The 18401-nt window shown below is 37.0% G+C and overlaps 1 protein-coding gene across 1 annotated transcript in view; it reads left to right on the top strand.

The window, feature by feature from the left end:
• Positions 1–1444: 1444 nt before the first annotated feature.
• Positions 1445–18401, top strand: part of LOC112053664 (pre-mRNA-processing-splicing factor 8) — a 40131-nt gene continuing 23174 nt past the window's right edge. The window contains exons 1-14 of the mRNA XM_024093147.2: positions 1445–1603; positions 2852–3050; positions 4538–5426; positions 5957–6207; positions 6789–6951; positions 7589–7806; positions 8816–9042; positions 9457–9601; positions 10246–10427; positions 11658–11864; positions 12681–12971; positions 13594–13786; positions 16533–16720; positions 17392–17630. Coding sequence (XP_023948915.1) covers positions 2864–3050; positions 4538–5426; positions 5957–6207; positions 6789–6951; positions 7589–7806; positions 8816–9042; positions 9457–9601; positions 10246–10427; positions 11658–11864; positions 12681–12971; positions 13594–13786; positions 16533–16720; positions 17392–17630 — 3380 coding nt within the window. The 5' untranslated portion in view covers positions 1445–1603; positions 2852–2863. The remainder of the gene's footprint in view (positions 1604–2851; positions 3051–4537; positions 5427–5956; positions 6208–6788; positions 6952–7588; positions 7807–8815; positions 9043–9456; positions 9602–10245; positions 10428–11657; positions 11865–12680; positions 12972–13593; positions 13787–16532; positions 16721–17391; positions 17631–18401) is intronic.

The raw sequence follows: 18401 nt of genomic DNA, 5'->3' as shown, positions 1-18401 counted from the left end.
CGACTTTTCACTTTTGTCAAAGCCGCTAACAACATCAATAACGTTTTGACGACCAAAAAAATATTTAGTAAGTATAAAGTATATTTTTTTTAATTTTTGCCGCTATTTTCTATATTTTTAATATTTTAGCACACATTATTATGATAACTCCTATTCATCATCATCATCACACACACAAGTTTTTCACAGTAGTATTCTTATTCATTTGCCCCTTTATAGTGCGACACAGAAGAGTAGAAAAGAAATGAGGGTACTGTACCCACTGTTATTATAGTTTTTGTGGTAACCGTGTATCTGTCATCCACTTGGGACTGCAACTACAGTGATACTTGATAAAAAATTATATTTTGTTCTATCCGTAGGTAATATTATGTTTTTATTTTAAACTAGCGGACGCCCGCGACTTCGTCTGCGTGAAACCCTACTACTACGCCTACCCCTACCCTACCCTACCCCTACCTTACCCCTACCCTACCCCTAACCTACCCCTATCCTACTACCCCTATGGTAGGGACCATGTGACATTAAAAAATGGAGTAACATCTCCCGTTTTCTCAACATTTCGCTTCACTGCTCTGCTCCTATTAACGGTAGCGTAATGAAAAAATATACTGTAACCTGCCCAGGAGTATAAAGAATAATTGTGCCAAGTTTTGTTAAAATCTGTGGAGTAGTTTTTGTTTCTATAACGAAGATAACACGCGACGGAAGCTTAAAAAATTGAGTAACTTCTCCCGTTTTCCCAACATTTCCCTTCACTGCTCTGCTCCTAGTGATCGTAGCGTGATGAAAAGTATACTATAACCTGCCCAGGAGTATGAAGAATATTTGTACCAAGTTTCGTTGAAATCCGTCCAGTAGTTTTTGTTTCTATAAAGAACATACAGACAGACAGACAGACAGACAGACAGACAGACAGACAGACAGACAAAAATTTTACTGATTGCATTTTTGGCATCAGTATCGATCACTAATCACCCCCTGATAGTTATTTTGGAAATATATTTCATGTACAGAATTGACCTCTCTACAGATTTATTATAAGTATAGATAAGATGTATTGCTGAAAAAAAATATTACTAACCTGTACCCTGTTGTTCACGAGTGTGATTCACGTGTTAGGCAACAGATGCCACTTCAGTCTTTTTCCGCGGGGTTATGTTACTTTTATGTTTATTAAAAAGTTCAATTTTTACACTTTAGCAAATTAGATCTAATTGAGAAATTAGTTACAAGAAAACAGTGAAAATATTAATACTGAAACTGAAAATGTTGTTAAATGTTATATTTTCAATGATTTATTTGTGGTGAAGAATGGAAAGTTCTCAGGGAGATCAATTCACTGGAGTTGGCAACACTATTCGCGATGCGACGGCAGTTGGATGAACCACAGATTATTAAACACTCGATAGATGAACATTGAAGTATTACGGCCATCCGGCCCATCCCTAGTTTGAACAGACAAAAATCAAATCACCAAAAATGCAAATGGCCGCTGAATAAAATAATGCGTTTTCATTAATGGAGTAATTTTTGCTTATAGATCAAATGTACTCCAATAATTGTGTCAGTTTTGTAATTAAGTAGTTCATAAGAGACAAAAGTGAGTAATTTTATGTACTTAAAGTGTTAAATGGTTTAATGTTGATTTTTGGCTAATTTGTTGTACTTTTGTATGTTATATCCACGTGTGAAGGCTGGAGAGCATTTGGTGTTGGAAACAATCCTTAACTCATTAATATTTCTTACAAAGATTAATATAATTACAAACAAACCTTGATTTTACTTCAATGAAACCGGAATCGTGTCTGAAATGAAGTTTGCTTATTTTCGTTGACGCGTAGCATTAGAAGCAATACTTTTGTTTACCGAACATTTGAATAAAAAGCTATGATGATGTAGTGAATACTAAACAAGGTAACGTCCAAACAAACTCTCCAAATAGTTCTGACCTGAGCGCTAAGTCATAACCCTAAACTATGTTTGTGGTTATGTCAAGAGAGGTCCAGAAAACTATCCTAAGCCATTGCCTTAGCCATTGGCGGCGGAGTTTCTAGCAATCTAGCACTGCCTCCAAGGCTGTGGGTTTGATTCCTAATGCTTGTATGATGAACGTGGATGTCTTTCAGTGTCTTGGTATTTATCACAAAACAGAAAACGCTAAAAGCTATTTATAATAACTAAGTAATATATGTAATATGTATGTATATTAGTGCATGCCCACATCTGTGTGGTACTTTGAACCGTAAAATTGTTTAATTAAACTACAAGTATAAACCTTCTTGAATTTTTTACTAAAAACAGTATTATAATTATCTGTTGTTGCTTGGTCTTTTTTTTTATTCTTTATAATTAGCCCTTAACTAGAATTTCTTCACCTGATGGTAAGTGATGGTGCAATCTTAGTTGGAAGTGGGCTAACTTGGTAGGAGTGTAATGAAAATCCACACTCCTTTCGTTTTCTACACAGCATTGATCAGAATACTATTTCACTTGGCGGTATGTCTTTGCTGGTAGGGTGGTAACTAACCTCGGTCTAATCCTCCCACCCGGCAGACCTGGACCAGTTAAGAAAATCTCAATTGTCAATTCAATTGAGCCAGGGAACAAATCCAGTAAATTCTCTTCTCATTAGTTATTTAAAAAAAATATTAGTTATGCAGTTCGGCTCCTAAAAGTAGACTCGTCAACACCTTGAAGTTATGGGTAATACTCCGAAGCACCCCGTAAAATATTTGTCACACATATACTTATTACATTATAGTCATACCCAATGTAACAAGCTATTCACATAGGTATTTGAAAATCAATATCATAAAGCAATATAGTTAATATAAATATGATGTTGTAGGAAGCCGCAGCCATGTCGCTGCCGCCATACCTCCTGGGGCCCAACCCCTGGGCTACCATGATGGCGCAGCAGCAGCTGGCAGCGGCACAGCAAGCAGCGATGCAGGCGCACGCAGCTGCTTCCGCTGCAGCGCCGCCCTTAGCACCAGTGCAGCCTCCTAAACCACATCATATTTCAGAAGAGAAAATAAAGGATAAAGGTGAGAGCTACCTTCCATTCTTGCATCAATAAGTTTGTTAAGTATGGTAATTAGACACTGTTTAACTTTGTCAGATAAAGTAAGTAAGGGTGAACCAATAAAAATAAGTCTGTTCCTATTTTACAAGCTACAAAGCTAATATATTTTCAAAAATTCAAGTGCTTTAATTGTGTCATTAAAGTTATAATAGAAAAGTTGAGTCAAAGTTTTAGTTGTACCTGGATAAACAATATTACTTTACACATTGCAAGTAGGTACTTTCACCTAGTAGTGCATAGGGCTAAAACTATTTTTTTCCTAGCAGATTAATCCTGGGCTGTATTTTTTAGCATAATCATTCACATTTGCATGAGAGTTTTTTTAATGGATGATGAAAAACATTCAAATACAACAAATGCAGTCTAGAGTATATCTTCACACAACAGCTTTTTTAAAACACAACAATTTTTTATTGAGAATTATTTTTTTGTTCCATGTAAGTGCAATCAGTTAAAAAGACTGAGCAAATGAGTTTTAGGTTGGATGTTTGGATTACCAATATCTATTACTATTTCTATTTACCCTGTGGCCCTATTTTCAGCATTGTCATCTATGTGACTGGAATATTTCGCAGGGTTATATAAAGTAATGCAGTTTTAGATATTATTTTTCGATTTTAGTACAATTGAAAGATGCTGTTTGCTGCATACATTTAATAATGTAAATAAATAAATATTGATACATCAAATAAATTATTAGTATAACATATCAAGTATTTTACTATGCACCTGCACTTAGAAACTTGCACGTTGTGCATTGTGCATGACTGCAATATTTTACATGCACTAAGTGGCAATGCATTCTGAATAGTATTAGTATGCAAACAAATGCATGAGAGCCTTGATAGCACAGTGGATATGACCTCTGCCTCTGATTCCAGAGGGCGTAGGTTCAAATCTAGTCCGGGGCATGCACCTCCTACTTTTTAGTTATGTACATTTTAAGAAATTAATTATCATGTGTCTTTAGAGACACCTTTAGAGGTGAAGGAAAAACATCGAGAGACTTTTCTTAATTCTCTAGGTGTGTGAAGTGGTGGACTATTGGCCTAACCCCTCTTATTCTGAGAGGAGACTCAGCAGTGAGCCGAATATGGATTGTAATGAATGAATGCAAACAAATATAATGAGAGTTAATATCCCACACAAGTACAACACTTGTAGTAACTAATAGGCCTAGGATGCATCAAAGATATATCACATAAGAAAGGTACATTGTCAACCAATAGCGGCTGAATCGAAAACTGTCTTTCTTTTTCAGTGGTTTAACTATTATAATTGCTGTCAACAAATAATCAACAAGGGGGTATCATGTGCCAATTCAGAAATTTTAAATTGACCCAAATTGTACACAAAACTTAGGTGCAATGCAGATGCAACTGCACCAGAATTGCTAATTTACATAATTTGTGATATTAAATTTACCAGTAAATTTCTTCTATTCTGTAGCTCAAAAATGGCTCCAACTGCAGTCAAAGCGTTTCGCCGAGAAGCGAAAATTTGGTTTCGTCGATGCCCAGAAAGAAGACATGCCACCAGAACACATCCGCAAAATCATCCGCGATCACGGCGACATGACCAGCCGGAAATACAGACATGACAAACGAGTATATCTCGGAGCACTGAAATACATGCCGCACGCTGTCATGAAGCTCCTGGAAAACATGCCAATGCCCTGGGAACAGATTAGGGATGTACAAGTCCTGTACCATATAACTGGTGCTATAACGTTTGTGAACGAAATCCCCTGGGTCATAGAACCAGTGTACATAGCCCAGTGGGGTACAATGTGGATCATGATGCGAAGGGAGAAGCGTGATCGACGTCATTTCAAACGTATGCGATTCCCACCGTTTGATGATGAGGAACCACCATTGGACTATGCAGATAACATTTTAGACGTTGAGCCCTTAGAGCCTATACAGATTGAATTGGACCCAGAGGAAGATGGGGCAGTTGCATCATGGTTCTATGACCACAAACCTCTAGTAGACACAAGACATGTCAATGGATCTACATACAGAAAATGGAATTTGACATTACCACAAATGGCAACTTTATATCGACTTGCAAATCAATTGCTCACTGATCTAGTTGACGATAACTATTTCTATTTATTTGATTCAAAGAGTTTCTTCACTGCAAAAGCTTTGAATATGGCTATACCTGGGGGACCAAAATTTGAACCACTTGTAAAGGATAATTCAGCTGGGGACGAAGATTGGAATGAGTTTAACGACATCAATAAGATTATAATTCGTCAGCCAATAAGGACAGAGTACAGAATTGCATTCCCATATCTCTACAATAACCTGCCACATTTTGTTCAATTGTCTTGGTAAGTTGCACTAATAATAACATTATATGTATGTTAACATAAAAATAGTTTTATATAAACATTACTTAACATCATTAAGCTATTTTTCATTAACACAGTTTTATATTATTAAAAATGTTTTTTTTTTCAATAAAGATTTCCTTAACTAAAACACTCACTCTTAGTATACTAAATGAACATTTGTAATAAAGTGATAATTACTATACTACAGCCTTTCTTGATGTGTACTGTTTACCAACATAGAAATTAGAAATGAAGGTAGTCATTTCATAACTTATTTATTTTATATTATGTATGGTTTGTTTATGAAATGTTATATAAAATATATTAAACATATCTCATACTTCTAATTAATCAAATTTATTTTCATTAATTTAAGAACAAGTTTATTGTAATTATTATTAGGTGTGAAATTACTAGTGATTTATATCCTCATTTTTAATTACAAATTTTTATTAATCAACCAATTTACCATTATATATAATGTTTTCTGTAACATTTATTTTTTATGGTTTTGTTTTCTTTATCAGGTATCACACTCCAAATGTGGTGTATATCAAAACAGAAGACCCTGACTTACCAGCTTTCTACTTTGACCCTCTTATCAATCCGATATCCCATAGACACACAGTGAAATCTCTAGACCCAGTACCTGAGGAGGAAGATTTTCTGCTACCAGAGGAAGTGTCTCCATTTTTACAAGAGACTGCTCTATACACAGACAATACTGCCAATGGTATTTCACTGCTGTGGGCTCCGAGGCCATTTAACATGAGATCAGGTAATGTACTGCTCCATTTTAAGCCCCTAACACATTGACCTCTTATAATAAAAGATGCACAATCATGTACAAAATTTCACTTTATATTATAAAAACAAAAAACCTGACTGCCTAAGCGTTATGAACTGCAAAGAGAAAAACAAGTATCACAATATCAATATACTCTTAAAGTTTCTAAATTATTTATGTTGCCGCAGGCGGTGAAAACATTGGTATTTCATTCTTTGCCCGTAAGAAAGTCTTATTTGTCCCCGCCTGCAGTACCACAAAGAATTTAGTCAGAACTTTACTAGTATATCGATATTGTGATACTTGTTTTTCACTTCATAAAGACCTTAGAATGGCAGAGAATGACCACGAGTTACGCACTTGTGAACGTTCTGTGTAGGGTCAAGGAGCCCCTTGACAGTTCAAAGTCAGACAAACGCTTCCCATTGCATTCATAATCACATGTAAGTGTGCACTTTGTAGATGTACAAAAAAACACCTATTTTGGATTGAAATATCCATTTTGTACAATTTGTACATATTGTGCCTAACCTAGTTACAAACCTTGTACACGCTACTATTTGTTTCCACAGGTCGCGCCCGTCGTGCTATCGACGTGCCGTTAGTGAAGACGTGGTACAAAGAGCACTGCCCGCCCGGCCAGCCCGTCAAGGTGCGCGTGTCGTACCAGAAGCTGCTCAAATACTATGTGCTCAATGCCCTGAAGCATAGACCACCAAAACCACAAAAGAAAAGGTAACATTTTCTTTTATTAAAGATCCCATTTGACAAATACATTCATTTGTTTGTATAGCGTATGCCTATTTGTTATTTTAAACATATCTCTTACTCTCTCATACATACAGGTATCAGACTTTCTGGTAAAAAAGGTGTTTCTGCCAGAGTGGTAAATGTTAAAGATTGTAATAGGCTAGTTGACACTTTTTTTTAAAGGTTTTAAATAGTTCATTATCGTTCTACTAGCCTAAAAAAAATTTCATATTTTTTTGAGATGTGATTTTAGTTTTTAGCCAAAACGCCTGTCCTCCATGACATTTTCAACTGTTTCATGACATCACAACAATAAATCCCATAGCGTTTGACAAAAATATTAATTAACAATTAGTTCAACGTTTAGTAAATTTAGTAGTGATGTCACAAAATGTACGACGATGTGTAGAAGATTTGAAAAAATACCTGTTAATAATTTGAAAAAATAATAATAATATTTATATTTAGTTCTATAAGAAATACTTAACTTATTATTAATTGATATCGATATATTTCAGACCCTATTCCATGTGCTAGACGAAATTAATATTGTTTAAATTTAATTTAATATGAGTCAACTACCCTATTCATTTTGTACGTAACTCTCGTGTACTTCATTTAGGTACCTCTTCCGTTCGTTCAAATCAACGAAATTCTTCCAAACAACAACACTGGATTGGGTGGAAGCAGGCTTGCAAGTGTGCAGGCAAGGTTACAACATGCTCAACCTGCTGATCCATAGAAAGAATCTGAACTACCTTCATTTGGATTATAATTTCAACTTGAAACCAGTGAAGACACTCACTACTAAAGAGAGAAAGAAGTCCCGTTTTGGTAATGGTAAGTACAAAGTATTATCAATTTGATCGTAATTGTTAGATTTTGATGAGGACACCTAAGTTAGTAGCAATTTGCTCTGGCTTTACATGAAATATCTACCTATATAATTTATTTTATTTGATATTTGTAGAAAAGTTTCTTATATTAGACCAAACAAAAATAAACTCTGCAGTAGTGATTGACTGACAATCATGGGTACTCAATAAAAACTATTTAAGTTACTAGCTGACGCCGTGCGGTTTCACTCGTATGGTTCTCGTTCCCGTAGGAGTACGAGTATAATATATAGCCTATAGTCTTCCTCGATAAATTGGCTATCTAACACTGAAAGAATTTTTCGAATCGGACTAAGTAGTTCCTGAGAGTAGCATTTATCGAGGAAGGCTATACGCTATATATTACCCTCGTATTCTTACGGGAACGGGGACCACGCGGGTAAAACCGCGCGGCGTCAGCTAGTCAAAATATAAAATGAAATCAAAACCATTTGCTTCAAGTTGGTTTAGTTAAAAAGTTGTCTGTAATGACTACTAAGTAACAGTAGCGAAGGATGGAATTTAGATGAAGGTAAGTCATCCCAAAGAAAAGAAAATTCATACAGTGTGACAACAATCTCTCTTTGACGGCCGCGTGGCGCAGTGGGTAGTGACCCTGCTTTCTGCATCCACGGGCGTGGGTTCGATTTCCACAACTGGAAAATATTTGTGTGATGAGCATGGGCGTTTTCCAATGTCTGTGTGTATTTATACATTATATAAGTATTTATATGTAGTATATAATTGTATATTAATATTATAATATCAACTATCGTAGCACCCATAACACAAGCTAATCTGTATGCTTACTTTGGGGCTAGATAGTGATGTGTATTGTTTAAGTATATTTATTTATAAAAAAACTCTGGTTTCTCATATATCTAGAAACGTGCAACAATCAATATGCAATGTAACCCGGCGGGAATCGGCTTGCATGAACTCTTCGCCGCTGCTAAGTAATACTTCTGTTTCAGCATTCCACTTGTGCAGAGAGATTCTCCGCTTGACCAAACTCATTGTGGACTCGCACGTCCAATACAGACTGAACAACGTAGACTCGTTCCAACTGGCCGATGGTCTGCAGTACATATTTGCCCACGTGGGCCAGCTCACTGGGATGTATCGTTACAAGTATAAGCTCATGAGGCAGATCAGAATGTGCAAGGACTTGAAACATCTGATTTATTATCGGTTTAATACGGTAAGTACTTACTTTGTTGTTTTTAATTTTTTTTTGGGTTCCGTAGTCCACAAGGAACAATTATAGTGTACATACCATTGCGCCACGGCCTCCGTGGCGCAATGGTATGCGCGGTGGATTTACAAAACGGAGGTCCTGGGTTCGATCCCCGGCTGGGCCGATTGAGGTTTTCTTAATTAGTCCAGGTCTGGCTGGTGGGAGGCTTCGGCCGTGGCTAATTACCATCCTACCGACAAAGATGTATCGCCAAGCGATTTAGCGTTCCGATGTCGTGTAGCAACCGAAAAGGGTTGTGGATTTTCATCCTCCTCCTAACAAGTTAGTCCGCTTCCATCTTGGATTGCATCATCACTTACCATCAGGTGAGATTGTAGCCAAGGGTTAACTTGAAAAAAAAAAATTATATGTTCTCAGGGGCCGGTATCCAAAGGCCCTGGATGTGGGTTCTGGGCTCCAGGATGGCGCGTGTGGCTATTCTTCATGCGCGGAATTACGCCCCTACTGGAAAGGTGGCTTGGAAACCTACTGTCCAGGCAGTTTGAAGGACGACATTCCAAAGGTAATCCTACTAATATTATAAACGCGAAAGTTTGTATGGATGTTTGGATGTCTGAATGTTTGTTACGCCGCTACTACTGAAGCGATTTGGCTGAAATTTGGAATGGACATGACACATAGGCTACTTTTTATCCCTAAAAAATCCATGGTTTCCTGAGATTTGCGAAAACTGATGAATGTTTTCCGATATTGATGTCAATTTTTCACATCTTCATAATAACACCGCAATAAAGATGTATACAAAAATTCAGCTCACTAGGAATTTATCCCCAGATTGGAGTTTAAAATGCCTAAAATTACTGGACTATTGGTTATGTTGGTTGTACCCAATTGTTAATGAATGATACAATAAAACTCAATTCCACATTCTCATAAATCAATATGTTGTTATTTTTAATCTTGTTTTATAAGAATAATTTCCCAAAGTGCTGGAATGGCGACCCCGCACTAGTAAGCGCAGTGTTGGTCGACCCCCCACCAGGTGGACTGACGACATCAAGCGAGTCGCAGGGATTCGCTGGATGCAGGTGGCTCAGTATCGTGATGTTTGGAAGTCCCTACAAAAGGCCTATGTCCTGCAGTGGACGTCCATCCGCTGATATGATGATGATGATGAAAGTTGAATTTTTTTTGTGCTCTTATTAGGTGTTGCAAAAACTGTAACAAAGCAGCGCGTCGAGTCTCACTTCGACCTGGAGTTGCGCGCTTCAGTGATGCACGACATAGTGGACATGATGCCTGAGGGTATCAAGCAGAACAAGGCGAGGACCATCCTGCAGCATCTCTCCGAGGCATGGCGGTGCTGGAAAGCCAACATACCGTGGAAGGTACGATGAACAATATTTATTTATTGGATAGGTAGGAAGAACAACACGAGCACAGAAGGGGAGTGTTGATCGATCGTCAAGGAATTCCTTAACCCTACATCCTGTAGTCACAAGTCCTGCACTTTGCTTGGTGTTTTTCTCTCTACCACGCGATGGACCCGGCACCTGCACGGTGAATCCATGGAATTCTTTTTACTAGCTACGGCTAGGAGCCGTGATAGCCCAGTGGATATGACCTCTGCCTCCGATTCGAATGTGTGTGGGTTCGAATCCAGTCTGGGGCATGCATCTCCCAACTTTTCAGTTGTGTGCATTTTAAGAAATTAAATATCACGTGTCTCAAACGGTGAAGGAAAAACGTTGTGAGGACAACTGGATACCAGAAAATTTTCTTAATTCTCTATGTGTGTGATGTCTGCCAATCCGCATTGGGCCAGTGTGGTGGACTAAGGCCTAACTCTCTCATTCTGAGAGGAGGCACATGCTCAACAGTGAGCCGAATATGGGTTGATAATGATAACTTTGATTTTTATGGCCCTGTAGGGCTAACTTTTAAATAACTTTTTAACTAAAACTAAATTTTAAACCAATAGTAGTGCAACTGGACAAACTTCTATCTTTTTCATTGTGTTGGGATAAAAGAGATTATACTGGGACTACTCTGTCGCCATTAGCCGACATTTTGTCCATTTCTTTTCACGAGATTTCATTCGCATTCTCGGGTATGCCGGATTTCCTCACAATGTTTTTACTTCACCGTTTGAGACACATGATATTTAATTTCTTAAACTGCAAACAACTGAAAAGTTAGAGGTGCATTCTCTGGACTGGATTTGAACCTGTACCGTCCGGAATCTGAGGTAGAGGTCATCAAAAATCAAAATCAAAAATCATTTATTTCAAGTAGGCTCAGTTTTGACACGTCAGTTGACTATTTGTAAAGATTCTACCACCGGTTCGGAAGGCAGGTTCTGCTGAGAAGAAACCGGCAAGAAACTCAACAGATGCTCTTTTTAAAAAATCATACAGTATTATAATTTACAATTGATGATAACATTACAATTTCTTATAGTTTTACTTTTTGTGTGAAGGTGGAAGCTGATCCAATGGCCTCCAAGCGCTTTTATCTTTGAGGAACTCATCAATGTTGTAGTAATATATAGTCATCAATGTCATATCCACTGGGCTATCACGGCTCCACTTACATGTATGCTCATTTCACCCACACAGGTACCAGGCCTGCCGACGCCAATAGAGAACATGATCCTCCGGTACGTGAAGATGAAGGCGGACTGGTGGACCAACACCGCGCACTACAACCGCGAGCGCATCCGGCGCGGCGCCACCGTCGACAAGACCGTGTGCAAGAAGAACCTGGGACGTCTGACGCGACTGTACCTGAAGGCTGAACAGGAGCGGCAGCATAACTATCTCAAGGTATGATTACAGAGTCAGATAAAAGTAGTTGTAGTATAATTTTTTTTTTAAATACTATATAATTATAGATATGGTTAATATATTGTGAATAATATTTTATAAAACAACAATACATCTTTTATTTATTTATTTATTTATTTAAGTCTGCTAGCGACTTTTACATAGTTTTACAAAAATATCAACTTATTAGCTAACATGCTTAGCGTATGCATAGTCGTGTTAAAGCAAACATTGCTTGCAAAACCACTTTCATCTTATAATGTTACAAAACAAAATACTTATATTTTACAACTTAATTATAAATCTAATGTACCCTAATTAAAAGCAAAAGAAAAAAAATTACATATGTAATTTAAAATAAATAAGTTATGAAATGAAATGCGTTTTGTACTCTCATTTCTAATTTGTTTGTTAGTAAACAGTATTCCTCGATTATTGCTTTAGTATAGAGTTGGAGTTACCTGTGCCTCAGAAAGAATGTTAAACCATCGGTCCTGGTCATCATTAACTTGTGATAGTGACCGTAAAAGAGTTTATCTAATATTACCATCCGCCAACCTAATTTTTTTTTTAAAAGAATACTTGCCATATATTTTTTTAATATGACCAATATTCCCAATCCCCTCCAACTAGTCGGGAAAGACTGTATTAGGAATGGGTACGATAATAGACCAACGGGGCGGGGATCGGACCACCACCCCTCGGTGATGAGTTCAACCGCTCCTACCATTGAGCTATTGAGGCTACAAATGTACACTCCCTTTATCGTTACTATAATTTTTTACACTGTATTTCTTATATTTTAATATTCTATAGGATGGTCCATACATTTCACCCGAGGAAGCAGTAGCTATCTACACAACGACCGTCCATTGGCTGGAGTCCCGGCGCTTCGCCCCCATACCGTTCCCACCGCTCTCCTACAAGCATGACACCAAACTGCTGATCCTCGCGTTGGAGAGGCTAAAGGAGGCCTACAGTGTCAAGTCCAGGCTCAATCAGAGCCAGAGGGAAGAGTTGGGCCTCATCGAACAGGCTTATGACAATCCTCACGAGGCCTTGTCGAGGATTAAACGTCATTTACTCACGCAGAGGACCTTTAGAGAGGTAATTTTATTTGTTACTAGCAGACGCCACGCGGTTTCAACCGTGTTCTCGTGGGGATGAAATATAGCCTATTTAATTAGGGATAATGTATGATAATGATGAAAGAGCTTTTCAATTTGGTCTAATACAGGGTTTCTCAAACTTTCGGCTCCACAAACCATTGCTAAAATTTCCCCTTACTAACTAATGAAAACACCCCATCCCTAAAGAAAAAAATTAATATGACTGTTGAAGAAAATAAGGTGAAAGGTAGCACATGAAGTACCAAAAGAAATGTCTTTGTAATATTAATGTTGTGGGTGTGCTTGTTTCTTGTTGCCAATGGATTCAATGTGTGAGTAATTTTGAACAATTATAACCTTAATTCTGATTTGGTATCATTCAGAGGGCTTGGGCTCATTAAGAGGATTTCAAAATACTACATACATCATGACCATATTTAAAAAAAAGGACAATCTGAAAAACGTTATTTATTAATCTCTATACAAAATACCCGAGGCGGATGACTAGGTGCGAGCAGGTTAGGCAGTCAGTTATTTATTTTTTTTAATTATTGACTTGTTATATCTCAACATACTAAAACTGTCTGTATTATAATAATTAATTCAATTGAACATTTCAGGTGGGTATAGAGTTCATGGACTTGTACTCGCACTTGGTGCCCGTGTACGACGTGGAGCCGCTGGAGAAGATAACGGACGCGTACCTCGACCAGTACCTGTGGTACGAGGCGGACAAGCGGCGCCTGTTGCCGCCGTGGGTGAAGCCAGCCGACACCGAACCCTCTCCACTGCTCGTCTACAAGTGGTGTCAGGGTATGTTCAAGATACCTTTTTAACCAATTACCAAGGCATTAGGCAGGGAGAACAACACGAGCGGATAACGGGGAGTGTTGATCGATCGTCAAGGAATTCCTTAACCCTACACCCTGTAGTTACAAGTTCAGGACTCTGCTCGGAGTTTTTCTCTCTACCACGCGATGGACCCGGCACCTGCACGGTGAATCCATGGAACGCTAAGATATTCGTCTCTCTACCAAAAAGAGTATGTTCTATGTATGATTTTTACTTTGTTAAAGTTCTTTCTTTGTGAACATATATAATGCCTTTGTCTTTTTTCTTACCATTAACAATCTGTATCTTCAAGTCGTGAGCGAGGCACCAATACTGAAGTCAAAATCAATGTGGAATGATTAATATCAATCATAGAAAACGCTGATAGTAAAAACCTGATTTTTTAAAAATTAACTATTGTTTTTTTTATAAAATGGTACTTAAAAGATATGAACTACTCGGTATGAACGTCATAAATTTAGGAACACATAATTTAAAATTTATTATTGGGTGTAAAATGACTAGTGATGTATACCCTGATTTTTAGTTTGAGTTTATAAACATTCCGCATCGAGTTTGGCCTTAATATGTGTAGCTTCTTGCATAAAACTACTAGTAAATGTACTGGTGTATTTTATATTTTGAGTATTATGTTATACCATACCATGACAATGAATTTATAAATATAGTTCTATATCTTGTTTGTACATTACTGTAATTGACACTGACAGCTATATTGTTGAAGTATTTTTTTTATCATTTATGCCATTGAATGTCGCTTAGTAGTCCATTGAAATGATACATTTTTTTAGGCCTTAACGTATAATATAATTATGTATAATTATTGAGGGTACTGAAAAATAGTACTCACTTCGGAGCGCTGTAAAACCTTAGTTAGCTGTTAACTTAATGAAAAAATGTTTCGTATAAAAGTTGTTTCCCAAAAAATTATCTACAAAAATGGTCTGATGTTATCTTTTCGTAAAAAGATGAAAAAAAAGTTATATCGAACAATATAAATTATTATATTTCTGGAATTTCAGAACATTTTTGCTTATAACTTTTTTATTTATTGTTCTATGACAAGAAATTACTGAACCAAAGTTGTAGAGAATTCAATTTGCTAAAAAAATATTAACAATTTTTTTTACCAGATAAATAGTTTACGAGATATGTCGTAAAAACCATTTCAAGATGGTGGCCGCGGGACAAGGGCGGCGACCCACAAACTCGGTTTTAGCTTTACACTGAAAACACACACTGACACAGCAAAAAAATAAAATTGCGTCCTCTAAAAAACGCAACCCCAAATGTAACTTTTCAATGGACTATAAGTATTTTTTGCCTAATATGTACCCGTCAGTCAAAAATGCCCATGGCGACTATAGATATACACTTTGACATTGTAGCTAGGAGATCCATTTTCAAGATAGTGAAGACAGAAGATTCCATAAATGCAACTGCCCGAAGTGTGCGTTGTGGCAAAGGAGATCAATGGTATTACCATCCCCTTGTTACTAACCTCACTTTGGTTGTTTGCACATTCATCAAAGACGAAGCCAATTGTGAAGACATGAAGACTTTTTACTGATAGTAGTAATTGATTTTGACACACACTAATAAAGTAATGTAAAAAGTGGGAAACAATATTGAGATTTACACAACATTATATGTATGTTGTTGAATATAAAGATCATCATCATCATCATTATCAACCCATATTCGGCTCACTGCTGAGCTCGTGTCTCCTCTCAAAATGAGAGGGGTTAAGCCAACAGTCCACCACTCCGGCCCAATGCGGATTGGCAGACTTCACATATGTAGATAATTAAGAAAATTCAGATAATTACAAAAGATTAATTCAAAAATTAAGATAATTGTTATGCAGGTTTCCTCACGATGTTTTTCCTTCACTGTTTGAGACACGTGATATTTAATTTCTTAAAATGCACACAACTGAAAAGTGCATGCTCGTCCATGCTCTCTAAATATTTACTATATACCTACGGAATATAAAGATATGTATGTTGAATTGCGTCAAACAATAAAATAAAATGTGCTTAGAAAGATTCATACATATGCATGAATTGGAATAAAAATTACCCTCCTTCAGCTGTCCAGTATAAAGTCTGTGCTTTTGTATGTAATTTTTTTATACACTTTTTACTGTAAAAGTAAGATGAAACAGATACTACTTAATATAAAACAAATTATTATAGACTGATAGTAATCAAACTATAATGTTGTTATTATTATATTTTTACTTAGAAAATAGTTGTTTAAAACTTTTATTTAAAAATTGTACACTGTTATCTGAAAATACGAATAAATATGAATTATTACAAAGCGCATCTTAAACATACATAAAGAATATTATGATAAATTTCGTTGGTTAACGGATTTGCGTAATATTTTATAAATTATGTATTATATTTAGTACTAGCAGACGCCCGCGACTTCGTCCGCCGTTAGACCTCTTTATTCCGGCCCTATCGCAAAATCCGTTCTTAGTGGATACCTACTAACTACAAACTACCTTCCTGCCAAATTTCACCTTTGTACATCAAGCAATTTGTACATGACATACAATGATCTTTCGCATTTAAATATTAAGATTTTAAAATAAAAAAAAAAGATTCCGACGAATTGATAACCTCCTCCTTTTTTTTTGAAATCGGTTAAAAAAGTATAAATAAATAAATGAAAGAATATAATATACTTTGTACAGGCATCAACAATTTGCAAGACGTATGGGAGGTCGGCGAGGGTGAATGCAACGTTCTATTGGAGTCGCGCTTTGAGAAACTGTACGAAAAGATCGACCTGACGCTACTCAACCGACTGCTGCGTCTGATCGTCGACCACAACATCGCTGACTACATGACTGCCAAGAACAATGTTGTCATCAATTACAAGGCAAGTTATTAATATTGTATTACTAGCTGATCCCACGTGGTTTCACCCGTGTGGTTCCCGTAGGAATACGGGGATAATATATAGCCTTAGCCTTCCTCGATAAATGGGCTATCTAACAGTGAAACAATTAGCTCCTAGAGATTAGCGCGTTCAACCAAACAAACTCTTCAACAGTAGGTATAAAAGATGATGAATTGCGTAGGGGTCCTGAAACCAGAGAACCTCTGTGCTCTGGGGGTGACTGGCGACTGTAGGCGGTGCCGATCGCATCGTACTACAGCGGCTTTCATCTGAGACTACGCTATCTGATCTTTCAAAATGGCGCGTGACTGATTTTACAATTTATTTATTTTTATTTATTAACTGGAATGATACTCTTCATTCAAAATATTAGAGGAGAACAGAGAAATTTTGGGATTTTTTTTGTTATGAATTTGGAAATATATTTACAAGATCTTCTAAGTACGTATATACAGTTTGCAGAGACCTACCAAAAGTCACAGAAAACTTCAAAGATCATTTCTTTAAAACATTTTTATCTAGTGTCGCATATCAAAATTATTGTTTGTAAAATTAGTCATACACTGTTAATTATTATTACTAAGCTCTGTAACCATTATAGTACCATCAAAATCATATATTAAAACGTACAAACACATTATCTTTTCCAGGACATGAACCACACTAACTCGTACGGTATAATACGCGGCCTCCAGTTCGCGTCGTTCATAGTGCAGTACTACGGGCTGGTGTTGGACCTGCTAGTGCTGGGCCTGCAGAGAGCCAGCGAGATGGCCGGCCCACCGCAGCTGCCCAACGACTTCCTCTCGTACCAGGACAGGGCGGCGGAGCAGGCGCACCCTATACGACTGTACTGTAGATACGTCGACAGGATACACATTTTCTTCAAGTGAGCCTTGTTTCTTCTATCAAAAATTAGCGAATACCCGCGAATTTGCGTGAAATTCTATTTTTCACAAATATTGTGGGAGGTGTGGATTTTTATGGGATAAAAAGTTATTGTGTATGCATAACTATGTAATATCCATTTAAAATTTAGCTAAATGGATTCAGTAGTTGTGCTGTAAAGGTAAATAACAAAAATACCTCACCATCATCATAGAACATAGAAGGGAAGCTGTTTTGCTTCTGTCGGCTATTATTATAATGGCGTGCTACGGTTTCAGGATATGATTACACAAATAAATAGCTACATCCCAATTGAGAACCCTTTTTTTGTTTATGACCACAAAAAAAATCAAAAATTTAAGTTAAAATGCTATGTGCTGGTATAGTGTTGTGTGTACAAAGACACTGTGAGACGCTCCTTCAGTTTCACACGCAAACACGCTAGTCTAAACACCCTACCATTACACCCATCGATATAAATCGTTAGATGGGCCCCTCCATGCTAAAGAACGCACAATTTTATGTCATTACCCAAAGACGTGCACGCACATCTTATCTTAGTACGTAACGAGCGCATGCTGTGAGTGGACGTGGACTTAAAAAAATATTTACTGTTTATTTTTAATCCCTTAATTATGTTGATTTTGGAAGTGTAAAAACACAAGACACAACATGAAAAAAGATAAATGTGTTACGAGTGATGACGTACTCAATGTGCGAAACCAATAACAATTCCGCGACGCTTTGAGGTCTTTCTAACTATCTACGATTG

The sequence above is a fragment of the Bicyclus anynana genome, chromosome 14 (assembly GCF_947172395.1).
Source record: "Bicyclus anynana chromosome 14, ilBicAnyn1.1, whole genome shotgun sequence".
NCBI classification, from domain to species: domain Eukaryota; kingdom Metazoa; phylum Arthropoda; class Insecta; order Lepidoptera; family Nymphalidae; genus Bicyclus; species Bicyclus anynana.
This window is presented reverse-complemented; position numbering and strand designations above follow the sequence as displayed.